The following is a 15,861-nucleotide window of genomic DNA, read 5'->3' as shown; positions in this document are numbered from 1 at the left end:
CGTGACCGTCTTGTGTTCTGGGTTTATTTGTTTTGTTTTGTTTCTTTTTTTTTTTATACCAATTATAAGCCTATGCATACATTGTTTTATTTTGAATTATCAACAACAATTAAATTAATATTGACGAAAAGTCGCATATTAAAAGTAAACCACCTGCAAAAAGGTTGTCAAAGATGAATTTAAAACACTTAAAAATAAATTTTCTAGCATGTGGTAACAGTCTAAAACATTTACGAGGATTGGGGTGCATTTAGATGGATTTATGTGGCCAGTTGTCAAATGGATTGTAACGATAATTTTGTTTCGCTCGTGTAAACGCAATTCATTGACTAAATTAAAAAAAAATATCAGTTAGAAATACGTAAAATGTACGTTACCATACGTAACGTACATTTCAAATATAAAAATCAATTCTCTTCCACAAGCGTACGTTAGACACGCAATATATTGATACTATTTGAACTTGCATATCATAAGAAATGCATCATACAGGTTTCGTATTCAGAAATATATACCAGGTATCAAAATTATATTACATAAAATTGACCTTAATATATTTTTTTTCCTAAGCAGAAACGTTTCTTTTCATTAATTTTGGGATTTAGCCGACCTCCAACCTTTGAAACTTTCCTTTGTGTACACATTCGAGTGTGTGAAAGTATGAGAATACATGAAAATTCGTGCGAGATTCACTTAATTCGAATTTCATGGTAACGTACATTTCAGTAACGTACATTTCAAATGATCACTTTTAATGTAAAAAATAATTTTTAACTGTGTTAAGCAAAACGTCTTTGCCAGTTTACAGGATACAAGGGGTTGCTTATTCAGAGTTGTCTCATATTTTCTACTTAATATATATTCTTAATGGAAGAATATAGGTAACGTACATTTCTTTCTTATCTCTACGATTGAAAATGTCTTTCATTCCGTAAACATATTTATAAAAGTTGCTCAAATTGTTCATTTTCATGTTACATTATCTAAGTAGGAGTAATTAATCCTTTGAAATTTCAAATTTAGCCCATCAATAAATAAAGGAGAACAAAACTATCAAGTGTATAATCTTTGTGTTTGCTTGTAATTTGGTTGAAATAGAATTAAGCGACAGGGACATTGAACAATAAAAATCATTTATTATCACAAAGAAAATGTATTTATTGTTATGAAAAGAAATATGTATGATACAAGGTTTAACTTATCAGAAAATTTTTACTTGAGAATCAAAACTATATATTACACAGAGGGGATTCAGAATAATATTTGCCTCGGCGACAGTAACGTACATTTCAAATAGGCTACTATATTTGAATTTGGAACTCCTTAAATACCTTTTCAGATCGATAATTATATGAATTCTTATTTATTGTTATATGACTATTTATAATGTTGATTTAAAAATTACATCAGTGGTATTTCTTTTAAATGAAAATGAGGCGACATTATTTGAGCCCTTATATTGAGAATGGGTGTATATTTTAAAAGCTAGATGTAAAAAGTTGTTTTTCTAATTTTTAAAGATAAAATAAATCTGTCATTGGAACAGATTTTTTTGGATATTCAAAATCATTTGCAAATTGGGCCATCATTTCTAGATTCCCATCTTTTCTAAGTAACATGTATGTCACTGTAAAAAAATATCAAAGAATTTTTAATTCGTTTGTCAAAAACACAATGCTATATATGCTCTGAAATTCGCGTATAAAACAGGCACGTAGCAACAGGGAGACGGGGGTGGGGGGCTATCCCCCACTCTTTTCCAAACATAACTTTGACTATTGAAAATGTTCATTGAAAGACTGGTTCCCCCCCCCCCCCCCACTTTTTGCTAGAGTAAAGTGATATAAGGGTAATGTAGTAATGTAGTTTGTATGAAGACCCCCACCCCCCCCCCCCCCCCCACACACACACACAAAGTAGGGTTTTTTGTTGTTTTTTTTTTTTTTTCGGTTATTTTGCTTGTCAACTTTTTCAGCTAAGTAATTTTTTTTCTTAGCTTTTCAAAAACGATGCTACGACGGTCACTGTAAAAAAAAAAGATAAAAATCCCACCCATATGGAATGCCATATACGACAGCCAACTGCTTACTGTCAACTGCTGACTGCTTACTGCCAACTGTCAGCTTCTTACTGCTAACTGCCGCACAAAATTGAATAAATTTTATTTTTATATTGATATTTATGTGAATTTTCACCAAAAATAAAAAAAAATCACCAAAAATAAATAAATAAAAAAAACAGGCACGGATCTAGGACATTTTTTCCAAGAGGGTCACTCTGGTAAAAAAAAATCCAGCCCAGAAATTTTATGACAGGAAAAAAAAAAGTAAAGTCCTTTCCTAAGTGTGAAAATTTATTTCGGCCGGGGAGAGGGGGTTATTATGCGTCGTACCTTCATGTCTATGACATTTTTTATACCAACTTAACACAAATTCGCGTTTTCAGGGGGGGGGGGGGTTGTAAGGTCCCTTTTAGTTGATTTAATTTAAACAATAAATATCTTTTGGTTGTTTTAGTTCGTGCATTAAATAACTTTAAAAATTTCAGAGGGGTGGTCCGGACCCCTCTCTCTAGGTCTAGGATGTAAAACAGGGGCCCGTTTTAAGACCAAATTTAATTCTTCATACAACTTTTAAATTAATTTTATATCGAAAATTGTGGTAAGATATTTTTACACAAACAAATTCAAAGATAATTATTTATTTTGCAAAATTTTACAATCATCTGAAGTTTTTTGGTCTTAGTCGTAAGTTCTTTTGTAAAACGGGCCCCAGATCTTATTTGTAAAAACAAAGAGATATAAATGCTTTCTAAATGGATGGTCCAAGGTCAGTTTTAGTTCGTTTAGTTTATACATTAACCCATGACTGTACAAATTTTAACACCCCCCCCCCGAAGATCCATGCATTTGAAACTTTATAACACACCGCGGTATTTTTCTTTTGGGGAAATTTTCAACTATAGAATATACTGGAAAATGTATATTTATTTTCAAAACATCTTTCTCTGCGAAAAGACAATTCTTTTTTTCTCTCTCTCTCTTCAAATGTTTTGTTGTCTCCGGGGGGGGGGGTTACTTCTTTAAAGATTAAAAGCAGAAAATAATCATTTTATTATACCTATTTCAAATAAGAAAACAAATTTTAAAAAATAAACATTTGTACTTTATTAATCGCATATATTGAATATTACGTAAGATAAAACACATTGGTTATTAAATCAATTTAATTTTACAAGGATGACCCTCTTGAAAAAAAAAGAAAAATGTCCTGGATCCGCGCCTGTTTTTTTTTTTTTCTTCTCTTTTTTAGATTCATATGAATATCAATATAAATATGAAATTTATTCAAATATGTGTGGCAGTTAGCAGTAAGCAGCGGGCAGTTGGCAGTAAGCAGTCAGCAGTTGGCAGTAAGCAGTTGGCTGTCGTATATGGCATTCCATACACCCACCCCCTTTTTAAAAACGATGCTACTTCATTGTAAAAAAAAAAAAATAATAACAATCCCACTGAGTATTATTTTAGTCGGACGTTCAATAATAGGTTATTTTACATCTTTGTTTATTTATTTTTTTTTATATTTAAACTAAGCTGCTCTCTGATATAATTTTTCCCCGATTTATTAGATGAGCAACTCGAAGGAAAAAAAAGACAACAGAACATAAAGGTACACATGCATGCAATACATGTTTGATCGCCATTGCTTTTCTAAAACACGTGTTTTATACGAAAATTTCTTGAGACATTTCATTATTAATTCCAGTCACTTTAGTCTCAAAGAAATTCTTCAAATTACCTTTATCAGTAACTTTTTAACTGTAACAACATCTTAAGTCACATCTCTTAATTATTTGATATCAAAAATTGACGACAGCTGTGTTTCGTGGAAAATAGATAATTTGGGCAATATATTTTCTCCGATGATATTGATTGCTTGAAAAGTAAAATTTATGTAAAGCTTCTTTTGTTAATTGCTTTCTTACAAAAGCCCTTTTCACCATTTTTTTCAGTGTTTAATAATGTGTTACTTTTAAAATATAATGACAGTTTTTCCCTCTATATGTATCCACATACATGTATAAAACATTTTTGGAAATGGGGAGGGGGGGCTAGATTTAGTAGAAAAGCGCTTTCCAATTTTCCCGCCAAATGACGTCACTAAAGTGGAAGCTGATTACGGAAGTGGCAGGCGAGCGCATCGAAAGGATGAGTAACACATGAATGGAGTGTTGATTTCGGGGCCCCAACAAAAACAACGAACATGCAGGAACATTTTATTTGACATGATGTGTTTAATAAGGTAAGTAAACTGTTATAGACCATGCATTCTGTAAACATGTTTTGTTTTTCTGCTGAAATGACCTGATTTAGCCGAGTCGGGATGACTCATCCTCTTCATTTTCTCGAGGAGGTTTTGTGGTTCATTTTTATTTATTCGGTAAGAATTCCATTTCCAAGATAGAAATGTATCTATAATTTACCATTGCTTGGGTAATCCTTTTATTCCAAAATTTTTATTTGGTCTACTCTTAGTCTGGCAGATGACTTTCAAATTGCATACATTTGTGCAGAATAGGCCTATAGAATAATAGACTGTACATGATTGAAGTCTTTTTGCCAAATAAAGGATGGGGTTTAATATTAGGAGGAAGATTTTTGGTGGTATTATTTGTTTGGTTTCTCAATCAAGTTGATGTTTGGATAATTATTGAAGATACACCATCGCCCATGGATTCTTTGGATTCCAAGCATTTATCTTTAATTTCTTATAAATACTTACAATTACTTTCAATTGCGTATAAATATGACGAAAAGAGGATTAACATTTCCTATGTAATAAAATTTTCAATGTTGACATTCATTGTTCAGGGGCAATTTATTTTTAACACAATATTATTTACTTCATTTGATTTCCAGATCTCTGCAGCAGCATCGTAGTATGCTCTTATGGTGAAATTTAACTTGCATGGAAGAGTGCAGTTGGGGTGCTCAAACCATAGAAACAACTTGTCTTGCATTTCTTTTGTGAATTTATGAAGATATCTGTAATTATTCATTCTCTCCTGAAATAATTACTGACAACATTTTTAAAATATTAGGGCTAACATCAATGAAGATATTTTTAAAAAAAAGGGGGGGGGATTTTAACTTGTCAATTTTGAATTCTGTGATGGTCAGACGTATTCAATCACCAGTGACCAGAGAGTTGGTAGAGCAGACAAGCACCTGACTGGTCAGGAGAATCAGGGGACCTGGGTTAGAATCCGTGTCTGCTCCATCACATTTTTCGCCCTCTCCTGTTGTAGTCATATTCATGTTTGTATCAAAGTGTAATTTAAAACAAAAAAGTTATTTGCAAAAAAGATAAGTTTTTTCACCTATTGATGTAATTTTTGAGTTACTATCTTAGGGAGACTAAAGTAAATTTAATGCTATGCAGTACATCTTAATTAATATCCATTGTATAGTAGTGATTATGTAGATCCAGACTTGATATACTTCCAAACTGAATGACTGATCTTTTGATCTAGGATTAACTATTGAAATGAACAAGTGTACATATTGATTTTAATATTGATATTAAATGAAACACTGTCACATAGTTATTAAAATTGTAGGAATGTTAGGTTGATCACGATTCATTGGAGCAATTATGACTTTCTGTAAGCATTTTCAGATGTTAAGAAGATGAAAATCATCAGTTTTCATTGGGTGTAAGTCCCCCCACCCCACCCCACCCCCACCCATCCCCCCCAAAAAAATTGAAGTTGGTGGGTGGTTACCGTTACAATCTCATATATCACTTTGTTGTGTATATGGTGATTCCATAAGGAGTGCTAAACACTTATTTAGTTGTTGTGCAAATGAAAGAACAACACTTGTACTTCAATGATTCATTCAGAAAAACCCAAATCACTTTAATTACTTGATACTTTTTGATTCAGAATAAACTGAAATTGCCAGTATATTTTCTGGAAGTACAGAATGTATTTATAGAGAGATTTGTAACAGTTTAGGAGAGTTAAGTGATTTCAAGTACTTGAAGTATATCTGTCTAACAAAATGTTTCTACTTTTTGACATTTGAATTTGTAACAATTAAACCATATAATTTTTTATTTATGTTACTTTACATATATATCATGCATGAATGCTTGAAGGCTATCTAGTTAAGATTCCCATAATATGTTGGCTATGCTTGATGAACATGTATAATTGAAAGTATTAAGAATTTGTACATTCCAAATTTTTCAGATGTTTTAAAGTTTTAAATAATTTCTTTGGCAGTTGCAGTGCTAATAGTCACAAAGGTGTTTAAATATCCTTAATTTCATCATGTTCATTGAAAAAAATTACCATGGTATGTTTATTGAAGAATGTTCTGAAATATTTATGTTTGTTTGAGTGCAGCACAACAGATTATAACAGAATGTTAAATCCCCATGCCAGCATTTTATGATATATTTTAATTAATACAGAAGCTCTGAATCTATTTCATATACATAGCAAAGTGAAAATCTCATTGCAGTTGATATTATTTACAAGAAGCGCGGAAGAAGACGAGATAATGTTTATAAATGCACACAGCTGGATTTCATTTTAATTAATTACCTAAGCATGTGTTTTTCTGGCACTCCCTTCAAAATTGAAAACTATAAAGAGGAAGAAGATGAGCAAAAGTTTGGAGATACTCCCTAAAATTTTTGGATGAGTGCCTGACAATTACATACTCTGCCTTATTTTTAGACATCATGCACCATTTCTGTTCCTAGCTAAAAGAGAGCATTAGACTGTAAAACTCGTAACACCTGTGGATTTCGCAAGGCACCACTTTGAGTGGCATCATTGTTATTTTTTGAAGATTTTGGCTGATTTCAATCCTGTAAGAATTGCAGAAGCAAGGAATGTGTAGGCAAGTGCATATACACTTGTTTCAGTGAGCACATGCAAGCTCCTGCTAAATCCAGTTTTTAGGAAGTGTTATATTACAAGTTGCCAGTTTTTCAAGGGCAGGTTTAGTGTGCCTTTTGAACTTAAAAAAGGGAGGAGGTGTTTTATTCTCAGAACATGAAACACATCTTTTAGATGTGCACCTCTTATATGTAGGTAAAAACTTTTCAGTTTGGTACTACGCAGATTTTTGGATCTTTTGTCCTAGCTCACACACTTGGAAAAAGAATTTTTTACCATTTATAGTTATAAGAAGCACAAATCATTGTGTTGGGAGCAAGTACAAGTATAACCTACCATTTTAGTTTATACCCTGTTTGCCATTTTTTTTAGCTCACCTGAGCCGAAGGCTCAAGTGAGCTTTTCTGATCACATTTTGTCCGGCGTCATGTCAGGGCCACAATGGTCCGTCTGTATATAGTTATGTAAAAATCTTTTAACATTTTCGACTTCTCAGGTAGTGTAGATTCAAGTTTGTTCAACCGCCGGGGGTGGGCCACAATGGCAATTTTACATACCAAACTTGCCACAAAGCATCCTTGAGTGAAGGGAATTCAAGTTTGTTCAAATGAAGGGCCACGCCCTCATTCAAGGGGAGATTCTTAATTGGGAATTAATGAAAATTTGGTGGTATGTTTTAAAAATCTTCTTACAAGAACCATATAGTAAAATTCTCTGCCAGGAAAGATGAAACTTATGATATAAACATCCTCAGGTAGTGTAGATTCAAGTTTGTTCAAATCATGACCCCCGGGGATAGGGCGGGGCCACAATGGCCGATCAAAGTTTTACATAGAAATTTATAGGAAAATTCTTTAAAAATCATTTTCTCAAGAATAGCAAAACCATAACTGGTCAAAGGTGCTCAGGTGAGCGATGTGGCCCATGGGCCTCTTGTTTCCTAGCTTATCTGGTTCAAAAGCTCAACTTAAAGGTTTACTTTTCCTTTAAATTTTCTGCTTAGGTGAGCTGTTTGCATATGGTTCAAAAGCTTTACTTTTCATATGATTCTCTCATATTTTCACATTTTCAACTGTTCTCCAAAAATTTAGAGCCGTTTTAAATCCGTTTTAAATCCTAAGTTGACACAATGTAACTTTGAGTCAGAAAGATTCAAGTTTGAATTTTGTAAATAATATAATGGAAAAAAATCTGCATATTCTAATTACTACAAGGCAAGAATATTAAAAAGAAAAAAATACTTCCTAATATTTAGTTGATTGAATATTAAAGACCCCCACCCCACCCCTGTTTGAGTGGGGACTTGGCTTGGTAATTGATCTAATTTTTATACATGTATGTATCAATCTTCTCAAAAGGATACGGTAAAAAAATTGATTCACATGAGCTTATAATGAAAATATATTCTGAAGAATAGCAAGGCCTTGATCAGTGTGACAAAAATGTGTCATCATATAATGCACATACCCATAGGTTCTGTATTCTGTGTAATCATGACCCAGGGGTTAAGGTGGGGCCACAGGTGAAACAGTTACACTTGCAGCAGTGCCATGTTTATAAAGTACCGGAATGCATGTGGTATATGTGGTATAGAAGAGAATATAGACTGTTTTGTAAACTTGATACATGTATGAAAGCATATGTGTGATGTAAATTGAATTTTACGAACAAGACCATAATAAGGGGGCCTATCACTAACTTAATTTTCAGACAGAGAAATATGAAAAAAGAGAATTGTATTCTATATATTATTTGCCTCTTATTTGCTCTCATTTTGCATTGTTTATTTCTATGTAAGTGGAAAATGATTTATGTAATTGTGCGTAACTGTGACTTGCCATTGAACGATGATGTTTGTCACTTTGTACCCTTGCAGTATAAGATGTTAAAACTTGATCTTTTGCCAGTATTTCTGGAGAAGTTTTCTTTCTAAAATCCTTAGAAATGACAAAGCATATACTGTGTTTGAAGAAAAGATATGGGTTAATGAGTGCCTAGTGTGTCATGGGGTAGAGAAGTACACAAAGTATACAATGAAGTATTGGATCAATTTACTACAAGTGTAACACATGAAAGGAAATTAATAGGCTTAATAAATTGATCTGAAATATTGATGATTTAATATACTTATTAGTAAAGTTACTTGTTAGTAAAGTTAAATTCAGTCTCATATTCAGATAAAGAATTTTAAAAATATTTAATGCATGATTGACAATGGTATCCTCCCATTGTGATAAATCACGATTTTCAGGTGAAAGACAGAAATCATTCACAGAATTACTGCAGAGTAATGTGTCTGCACAATTATAAATAGACCACAACTCCCTCAAACGCCCAGATTTGAATAATAACGACTTTATAAAATCTGTTGCCATCGTAGATCAATATATGGTACCTGGTCCACAGTGGACGGGCTGTGGGATATTTTGATCTGCTTTGTCATCATTTCAGTGGTAAATCATCCTGGACAGGTCAGTCTATTCTCTCTCTCTCTCTCATTTTCTCTCTCTCTCTCTATATATCTTGAAAAGGATCACTTGAACTTAGCTCTGTCCAGATAATGAAAGGAAGCTGGTCATCTTTTTAAAATTAAGTAAAAATTCTAACAAACTTACAAAGCTTAATATTTGAAACTACTATAATGCTAAACAGTTTTAACCAGATTTTTAAAAAATAATCGTAATCAAGACTTGTCCCCCAAAAAAATCAATATTTCTCATAAAATGGATAAAAATGACATGTAATTTTCAGTATCTTGATGTGCCAGTCCTGATATGAATTATATGGTGATATAAATTACACATTGATATATAAAATTGCCAGAGCACTGTAGCTACATAGTTGTAACGTTGTGTGTACCGGTACAAAGTGTTCATTCAGGTCTCCTGCTCCCTGCTTCAATCATCCTCAGTCAAAGAAGTTTGTGGTAAGGTGGATTTTTAAAGTATGAATCAAACAGAAGATGGAATGTTTATCTGTGTGGGTGAAGCCTGAAGTTCCACAGTCTGTTTATTCCTAGTATCTTCATATTATTCTTGGCTCTTGGAGATATTGAAGCCATTAAATGATGCATCTTGGCAAGGAGCTAGCATTGTAAAGTGATTCAAATGAGGAAATTTTAATGGTAGTAGGAAAAAACCATTTTGAGTTGGAATGAGGTGTCTATTTAATCTTAATTTGTACTGATTAGTGTGTTAAGGGTCAGCAGAGGATAGTGAAGGGGTTTCAGAGTACATCCCTTGTGTTAATTGATTTATGATGTGATTTTTCTTCTTCTGTTTTTCAGATTTTAAAATGGGGCATGTAAACTCAAGAGTCAGAAAAGAGAAAAAGTTAAAAAATGTGAAGGAGGATTACACGGAATATGTAATCAGTGCACTGGAATGTCACAACCCCGAGGTACTGTATCACAAGAAGAAGATGAATCGACTCTCCATGCAAGAATTAGAAAGTTACAGAATCAAACAAGGACAGAAAGGATTAAATCGTATGTCAGCAGACATAGAAAGACTGGGTAGAAACTCAGCTAGAAACGAGGTGCAGTGGGAAAAATCCATGTCCTTGAATCGAAATCTCAACATCTATCCAGGTTCTTTGGATAGAGTTTCGGAAGCTTTCAGTTATGAAAAACTCAATGTGGATGATCATCCAGCATTAACGAAATTACAAAATGAACAAAACCGTCGTCTTGAGAAAATGGAGGAAAGAATGAATCGGATTCGAACTCATGCAATGCAAGAAGCAGAGAGAAGAAAGTTTGCCATAATGTTCAGAGCCAAGACCCAGTCAAGTTCATTGGATGAGAACAAAAATGAAGAACTCTTGCCAAATGAAAATAATACAATTCTGCATTGTGAAAAAGACACTGAATTGAAAAAACAGTGTAATAATAAGTTGGAAGATGACAATGGTGATATTATTCCTGTCACAGTGATGAAAGACTTGGAAGAAAAGGTTTCCAATGATACATCAATGGACTCTGAAAAACACAAAATTGTGGTGGCTAGGAATTCATTTTTGCCAAATCTGCCAGCCCTGAATAACATGGATCTGAGTAAGTTTTTTTCTTCTATTAAACTGTGAAAAAGACAAGAAATGGTTAATCTCTTTAAAAAAGTGCGTACATGTACTTTTGGTTGGTATGTGCATGCACTGCCTGATTACGTGCACAGTGTTAGATATGCAGAGATGATGGGAGACAGAGATAATTTATCCCCAATTATGGTCTCTTTCAGTATACATATAGCTGCTTAGCATTATCAAACAATTTTCATGCATTGCTGAGAGTAAAGAATTTCAGTTATCATAATTTTGGTGACACATCATGCACATATTATCATAACTCTGAAATTACTGCAATTCAAAACTGCATTGAAAAAAATTGGGTTCAGAACATTGAAAAAAATTTGGTTGGGAATATAATAAAGCACCACAACAACTCAAGATATATAACATAGGATAAGATGTAAAGTTCTGACACATTTGTTAGGGCAGACTTTATAATGTTACAAGCCATTTTGAGATAATCTTACACGGAGATAAGTATAATTTGATGTGTTTAGCCCTTGGCCACAGCAGATTTACCTCTGCCATGAGTCATTGATTTGTGCTTTCTTAATCACCAGTTTATAGTTTGTGTGTATATTTTCAGGTGATCCCAAGTCATATCTCATGCTGCCCTTTCTCTTGCCGATTTTTGTCATTTTGGTGATTGTGAAAAGACTCCAGGAGGTACACAGTTCTCGTCGTCACTCGCCACAGAAAAAATAAACTGTGATGCGGCAGACAGCCACAAATAAATGTCCAGTATAGGACTGACCACGACAAGGCAATATACGTGTGGCAACAGTCACAACTTTATACAGACCCAAGGTTTTAGATTTAACACAAGACCTGATTGTTGGCCCTCACAAGAATACTTTATTCTCTTGTTTTGTGGAGCCCTGTATTTGGTGTAAAGTTTTTTTTTTTTCAATATGGACAAATATTATAAAATCATCTTTCGAGTTTTTTGGGTCTGGCTATTGTAAATTGCTTTGATATTATGAACTGTTAATCTGTGATGCTATTATTTTTTGAAGTACAAATGTATATGTATAACTATGTATACCGTATATACATTACAGAAAGTAAATCTACAAAACCATATAATACATGTCATAATACTCAAAATGCTACTGTGGATATCTATACAGTGTATTATGTTTTAATTTGTGGGCTTATTTGTTATTTATGTACTTGTATTTTACACCATAAATCATGGTCTTGCAGAATCCTGAACTTAATTAATCACTTATTTACTTTCAAATTTCCTTGACAATGATTTAGGTAATTCAGTAAATTTAGGTATTTTATGTTTGTTTTTTAAGGACATCACGTTACAATCAGACCTCAAGAGATTATGATTTTATTTATCTTTTAAAGAAAGATTGAGATTGTATATTTTTTTCTTGACTTGAAATGCAGTGTTTTAATGTTTTATGAGAAATCCTATCTCCACTCAGGCTTTGATATTTTCTGTGTGTATACTGTATATGTTATAACTTTGTTTATCAAGGCAACCTCCATATATCCTATACATTGTAATTCATGGATTGCTTAAATATATACTTTTGAAATTGAGAACCCTGTGCAATATGTACATGCTAGTCAAACTGTTTCCAGTGTGGGCAATTAATAAACTAAAAAGCTAACCTAATGTTAATCCTATTCAATTTGGCTGGTATACTTAAAATTGCATGAACAGTAAATGGATACAAAAAGTATTAGCAATATATATGATTTTGATAACAAACACTCTATATTTTGATAGGGAAAATTTTATTTATTTGGAGTGAAAGATGTTTAAATTAATTAAATCCTTCTCATATTCATAGGACAATCATTTTGTTTTTCTAAGGAATGAATAACATTTCCATTTAAATACTTTGGAATAATTTTAATTTTGGTGGGTTTGGATTCAAATTTCTTAGATAACCAAACAGGAAGTAATTTCATGAGTATCTTGTATATATGTAGGATTCAGTCACCTGATACAATGACAGCTATAGTATATTGGATGTAAATTCATGGGTAAGGATCACCCAAAAAATCCACATTCATCCCCCCAACAAACATTCATGATTTCTTAAAAAAAATTTAATTTGGATTTTTGCTTGGTTGTTGTAAGTTTCAATCATGTCTTTGAGTGCAAAAATTTTACACTGAGATAGAATTGAAGTGTCCTTGAAATATCAAGGGACATGTGCACAATTTCACATCTAGTCAAAATACAGCAGGTGCTTGCCTTAAATAATTGGTTGATTTGCAATATTTTTTCGCACAAATGGCAGACAATTTGTGATTAAACTTTTTTCGTAGACTATTCATTAAATTTCAATGTTTTGTATGGGCTTGTGATTTACAGACTTATGTATTTATGTATTATCAGTATCTATCCTGATATATGCCATTGTGTAAACTTTTTGTCTATTAGTGTTCAGTTTATACAAATCAAAATAATATCAATAAATGAGAAGTATTGTATGATTGATTTTTTTTCTGTTCTGTCTTGTGAAACTTTGATGGAGATAAAAACTTGAGACAAACCATCAGAAGCAGAGGATTATCATTTGTGTATCTTCATTGAAGCAATAATAAAGTTTACATGATCAAAGTTTATATTTTGAACTGTATAGTACATTTCAAGATAAATATTTTCTACAAGAAATTAAACTCCAAGGACATTCAAATTAAATTATGCTAAGAGGATTTCTTTCTGCCAGGAAGGTTTATAAAGAAATGATGGAAGTTCTCTTTACTAGAACCATAGGAATAAGATATCGGTCATAGCGGATAAGGAAACCAAATGCAGGATGCTTTCTATTATGACGTCACAATTACCCAACGTAACAAGTCTGATGAAAGTTCTGACGTCACAATAAGAAGACGAGTGTGTTTCTATTGTTGTCAACATTTTCACAAAAATCACCATGATCGTCACGATGCATTTGGTTTACTTGTCTGTACAGTATACATACAACTGGGTGTCATCTAAAATACAAGGTATTTGCCTTAATGTATCAAAATGATCATGCAGTCTCCTTTCTCTTACTAGTATTTTGATCTGTTTGTAAGATTTGGCCCGCTTATCCTACCCATCCTTGCAATTACTGATGATTATTTTAAAAAAATACACGTACACGTATATCTTTCTGTTTCTAAATATTTTTTTTCTCTCATGAAGAACGAAGAGTCAGGAAGGAAGCTGAAATCAAGAGAACTGAAGTTGACACCATTCCTCAGACAAGCCAGGAGCCAACACCGGGAGCCGCTGATATAGTGCTGTCAGACCCCAGGCCGCCCCCGCCCCAGACACCTTCTGTGGGTTTCGTCGAGGGTTTTTGTTGTAAAGGATTTTGGCTGTGTGCGCATACTTCGCCCATTCCTCTATTGAACACTGAACCTTCACCCATAAAAACTTTTTAATTGTCCGGCAAAGTAAATGATTAAAATGACTTTACAAGGAGATCCATGTTCAATAAACTCGGCAATGACTTCACTCAACTTGGAAATGATTGAAAATCGAGGAATTCGTAAAATGTGGACATTCATCAGTGAATACGATGAACGTACTAAACTAATATCTAGGAAGTGTAAAGCAAAGGAAAGTTGCACTGGATCATAACATGCATCAGTTCCTATGCATATTAAAACAAATGACTTCTTAACAACGTTCATTTCAAATCCTGCGATAAAATTTGTCCGAATTAATGCGGGGTTTCTTTATAGTTCCTTAGTGTCGCAATGCACTCCAACAAATACAGAATGTCAGTATAGATTAAATGTTGAAGACTTTGGCAGCAAAATTGAACTTTCCGACCAGTTCTTTGAATGTTATTGTAAATAAAAATTGAAATGCATGATGATTTAGTTTATTTGTTTCTCTTGTCTATTGTTTGCTAAATATTTTTCAACTTTTCTATCAACTTCCCTTAACTATGTAGCAGAATATCTACCGGTATATCCTCTGATTTTGGGGATTATGTCTTCCAATGGATTCGATACGAAAGAGCATTAACGCGTACGAATTAACAATATCTGAAACGAGGCATATTAATGACAAACAAGTTGATGAAACAAACAAAAATAATAAAGACTCTTGTTTACACTAATTTTCTTTGCAAGTTCTATGAACAATACAATGACCTTGTTGTCAAAAACAATCTACCATTAAGTTGAATGATGACTGACGTTTTTCACAATTATGGCACGCCAAATTCACAAAAATGAGATAACCAAAGTTTCACAGTCGATAAACTAGGTTTATCGGTTGTAAACTATAGTTTACGGACTGTAAACTATAGTTAACAACGTTAATCAATATATGGCACGCCAAATTCACAAAAATGAGATAAACCTAGTATCAAATTAGATAAACTAGATTGCAGATGTAAAATATAGATTAACGTTGTTAACTATAGTTTACAGTCCGTAAACTATAGTTTACAACTGATAAACCTAGTTTATCGATTGTGAAACTATGATTTGCTCATTTTTGTGAATTTGGCGTGCCATATCTATATTTTACATCTGTAAACCATAGTTAACGCGATAATCTATGTTTCACAGCCGTAAACTATACTTAACACCGAAAACAGTCATTTGCGATTGCAAAACATAGATTATCTGATAAATACAGTTTCACGATTTGTAAACTATAGTTTACAAACCGTTAGCTATAGTTAACGATCTGATAAATATAGTTTCACAATTTGTGAAACTATGATGAACAACTCTTAACTATAGTGTACGATTGTAAACTATAGTTTACAAACGTGAATCTATGTTTATCAACAAAATCTATTGTTAACGTTTAATTACAGACAGATAAACTTAGATTATCATTCGTAAACTATAGTTAACATTCGTTAAATATAGTTTTACAGATGAAAACTATACTTAACGAAT

General features: G+C 32.8%; 1 protein-coding gene across 3 annotated transcripts; it reads left to right on the top strand.

Moving 5' to 3' along the window:
* Positions 1-4,160: 4,160 nt before the first annotated feature.
* On the top strand, positions 4,161-13,437 carry LOC134252052 (uncharacterized). Of its 3 annotated transcripts, none has more exons than XM_062734479.1 (3): positions 4,161-4,301; positions 10,199-10,966; positions 11,564-13,437. In XM_062734479.1, exons 2-3 carry the CDS (start codon positions 10,207-10,209, stop codon positions 11,680-11,682), a joined length of 879 nt encoding a protein of 292 aa, XP_062590463.1. In that variant the 5' UTR covers positions 4,161-4,301; positions 10,199-10,206; the 3' UTR covers positions 11,683-13,437. The 3 variants fall into 3 exon arrangements, with proteins under 3 accessions (XP_062590463.1, XP_062590466.1, XP_062590465.1); XM_062734482.1 differs by lacking the exon at positions 4,161-4,301 and adding an exon at positions 4,304-4,439; XM_062734481.1 differs by lacking the exon at positions 4,161-4,301 and adding an exon at positions 9,899-10,036.
* The last annotated feature ends 2,424 nt before the right edge of the window (positions 13,438-15,861 follow it).

Source organism: Saccostrea cucullata, unplaced genomic scaffold, assembly GCF_032062105.1.
Source record: "Saccostrea cucullata isolate Sc308-1 unplaced genomic scaffold, CSIRO_AGI_Scuc_v1 ctg6, whole genome shotgun sequence".
NCBI lineage: Eukaryota > Metazoa > Mollusca > Bivalvia > Ostreida > Ostreidae > Saccostrea > Saccostrea cuccullata.
Note: the sequence above shows the minus strand (reverse complement) of the source record. Positions and strands in the feature narration are given on the sequence as shown.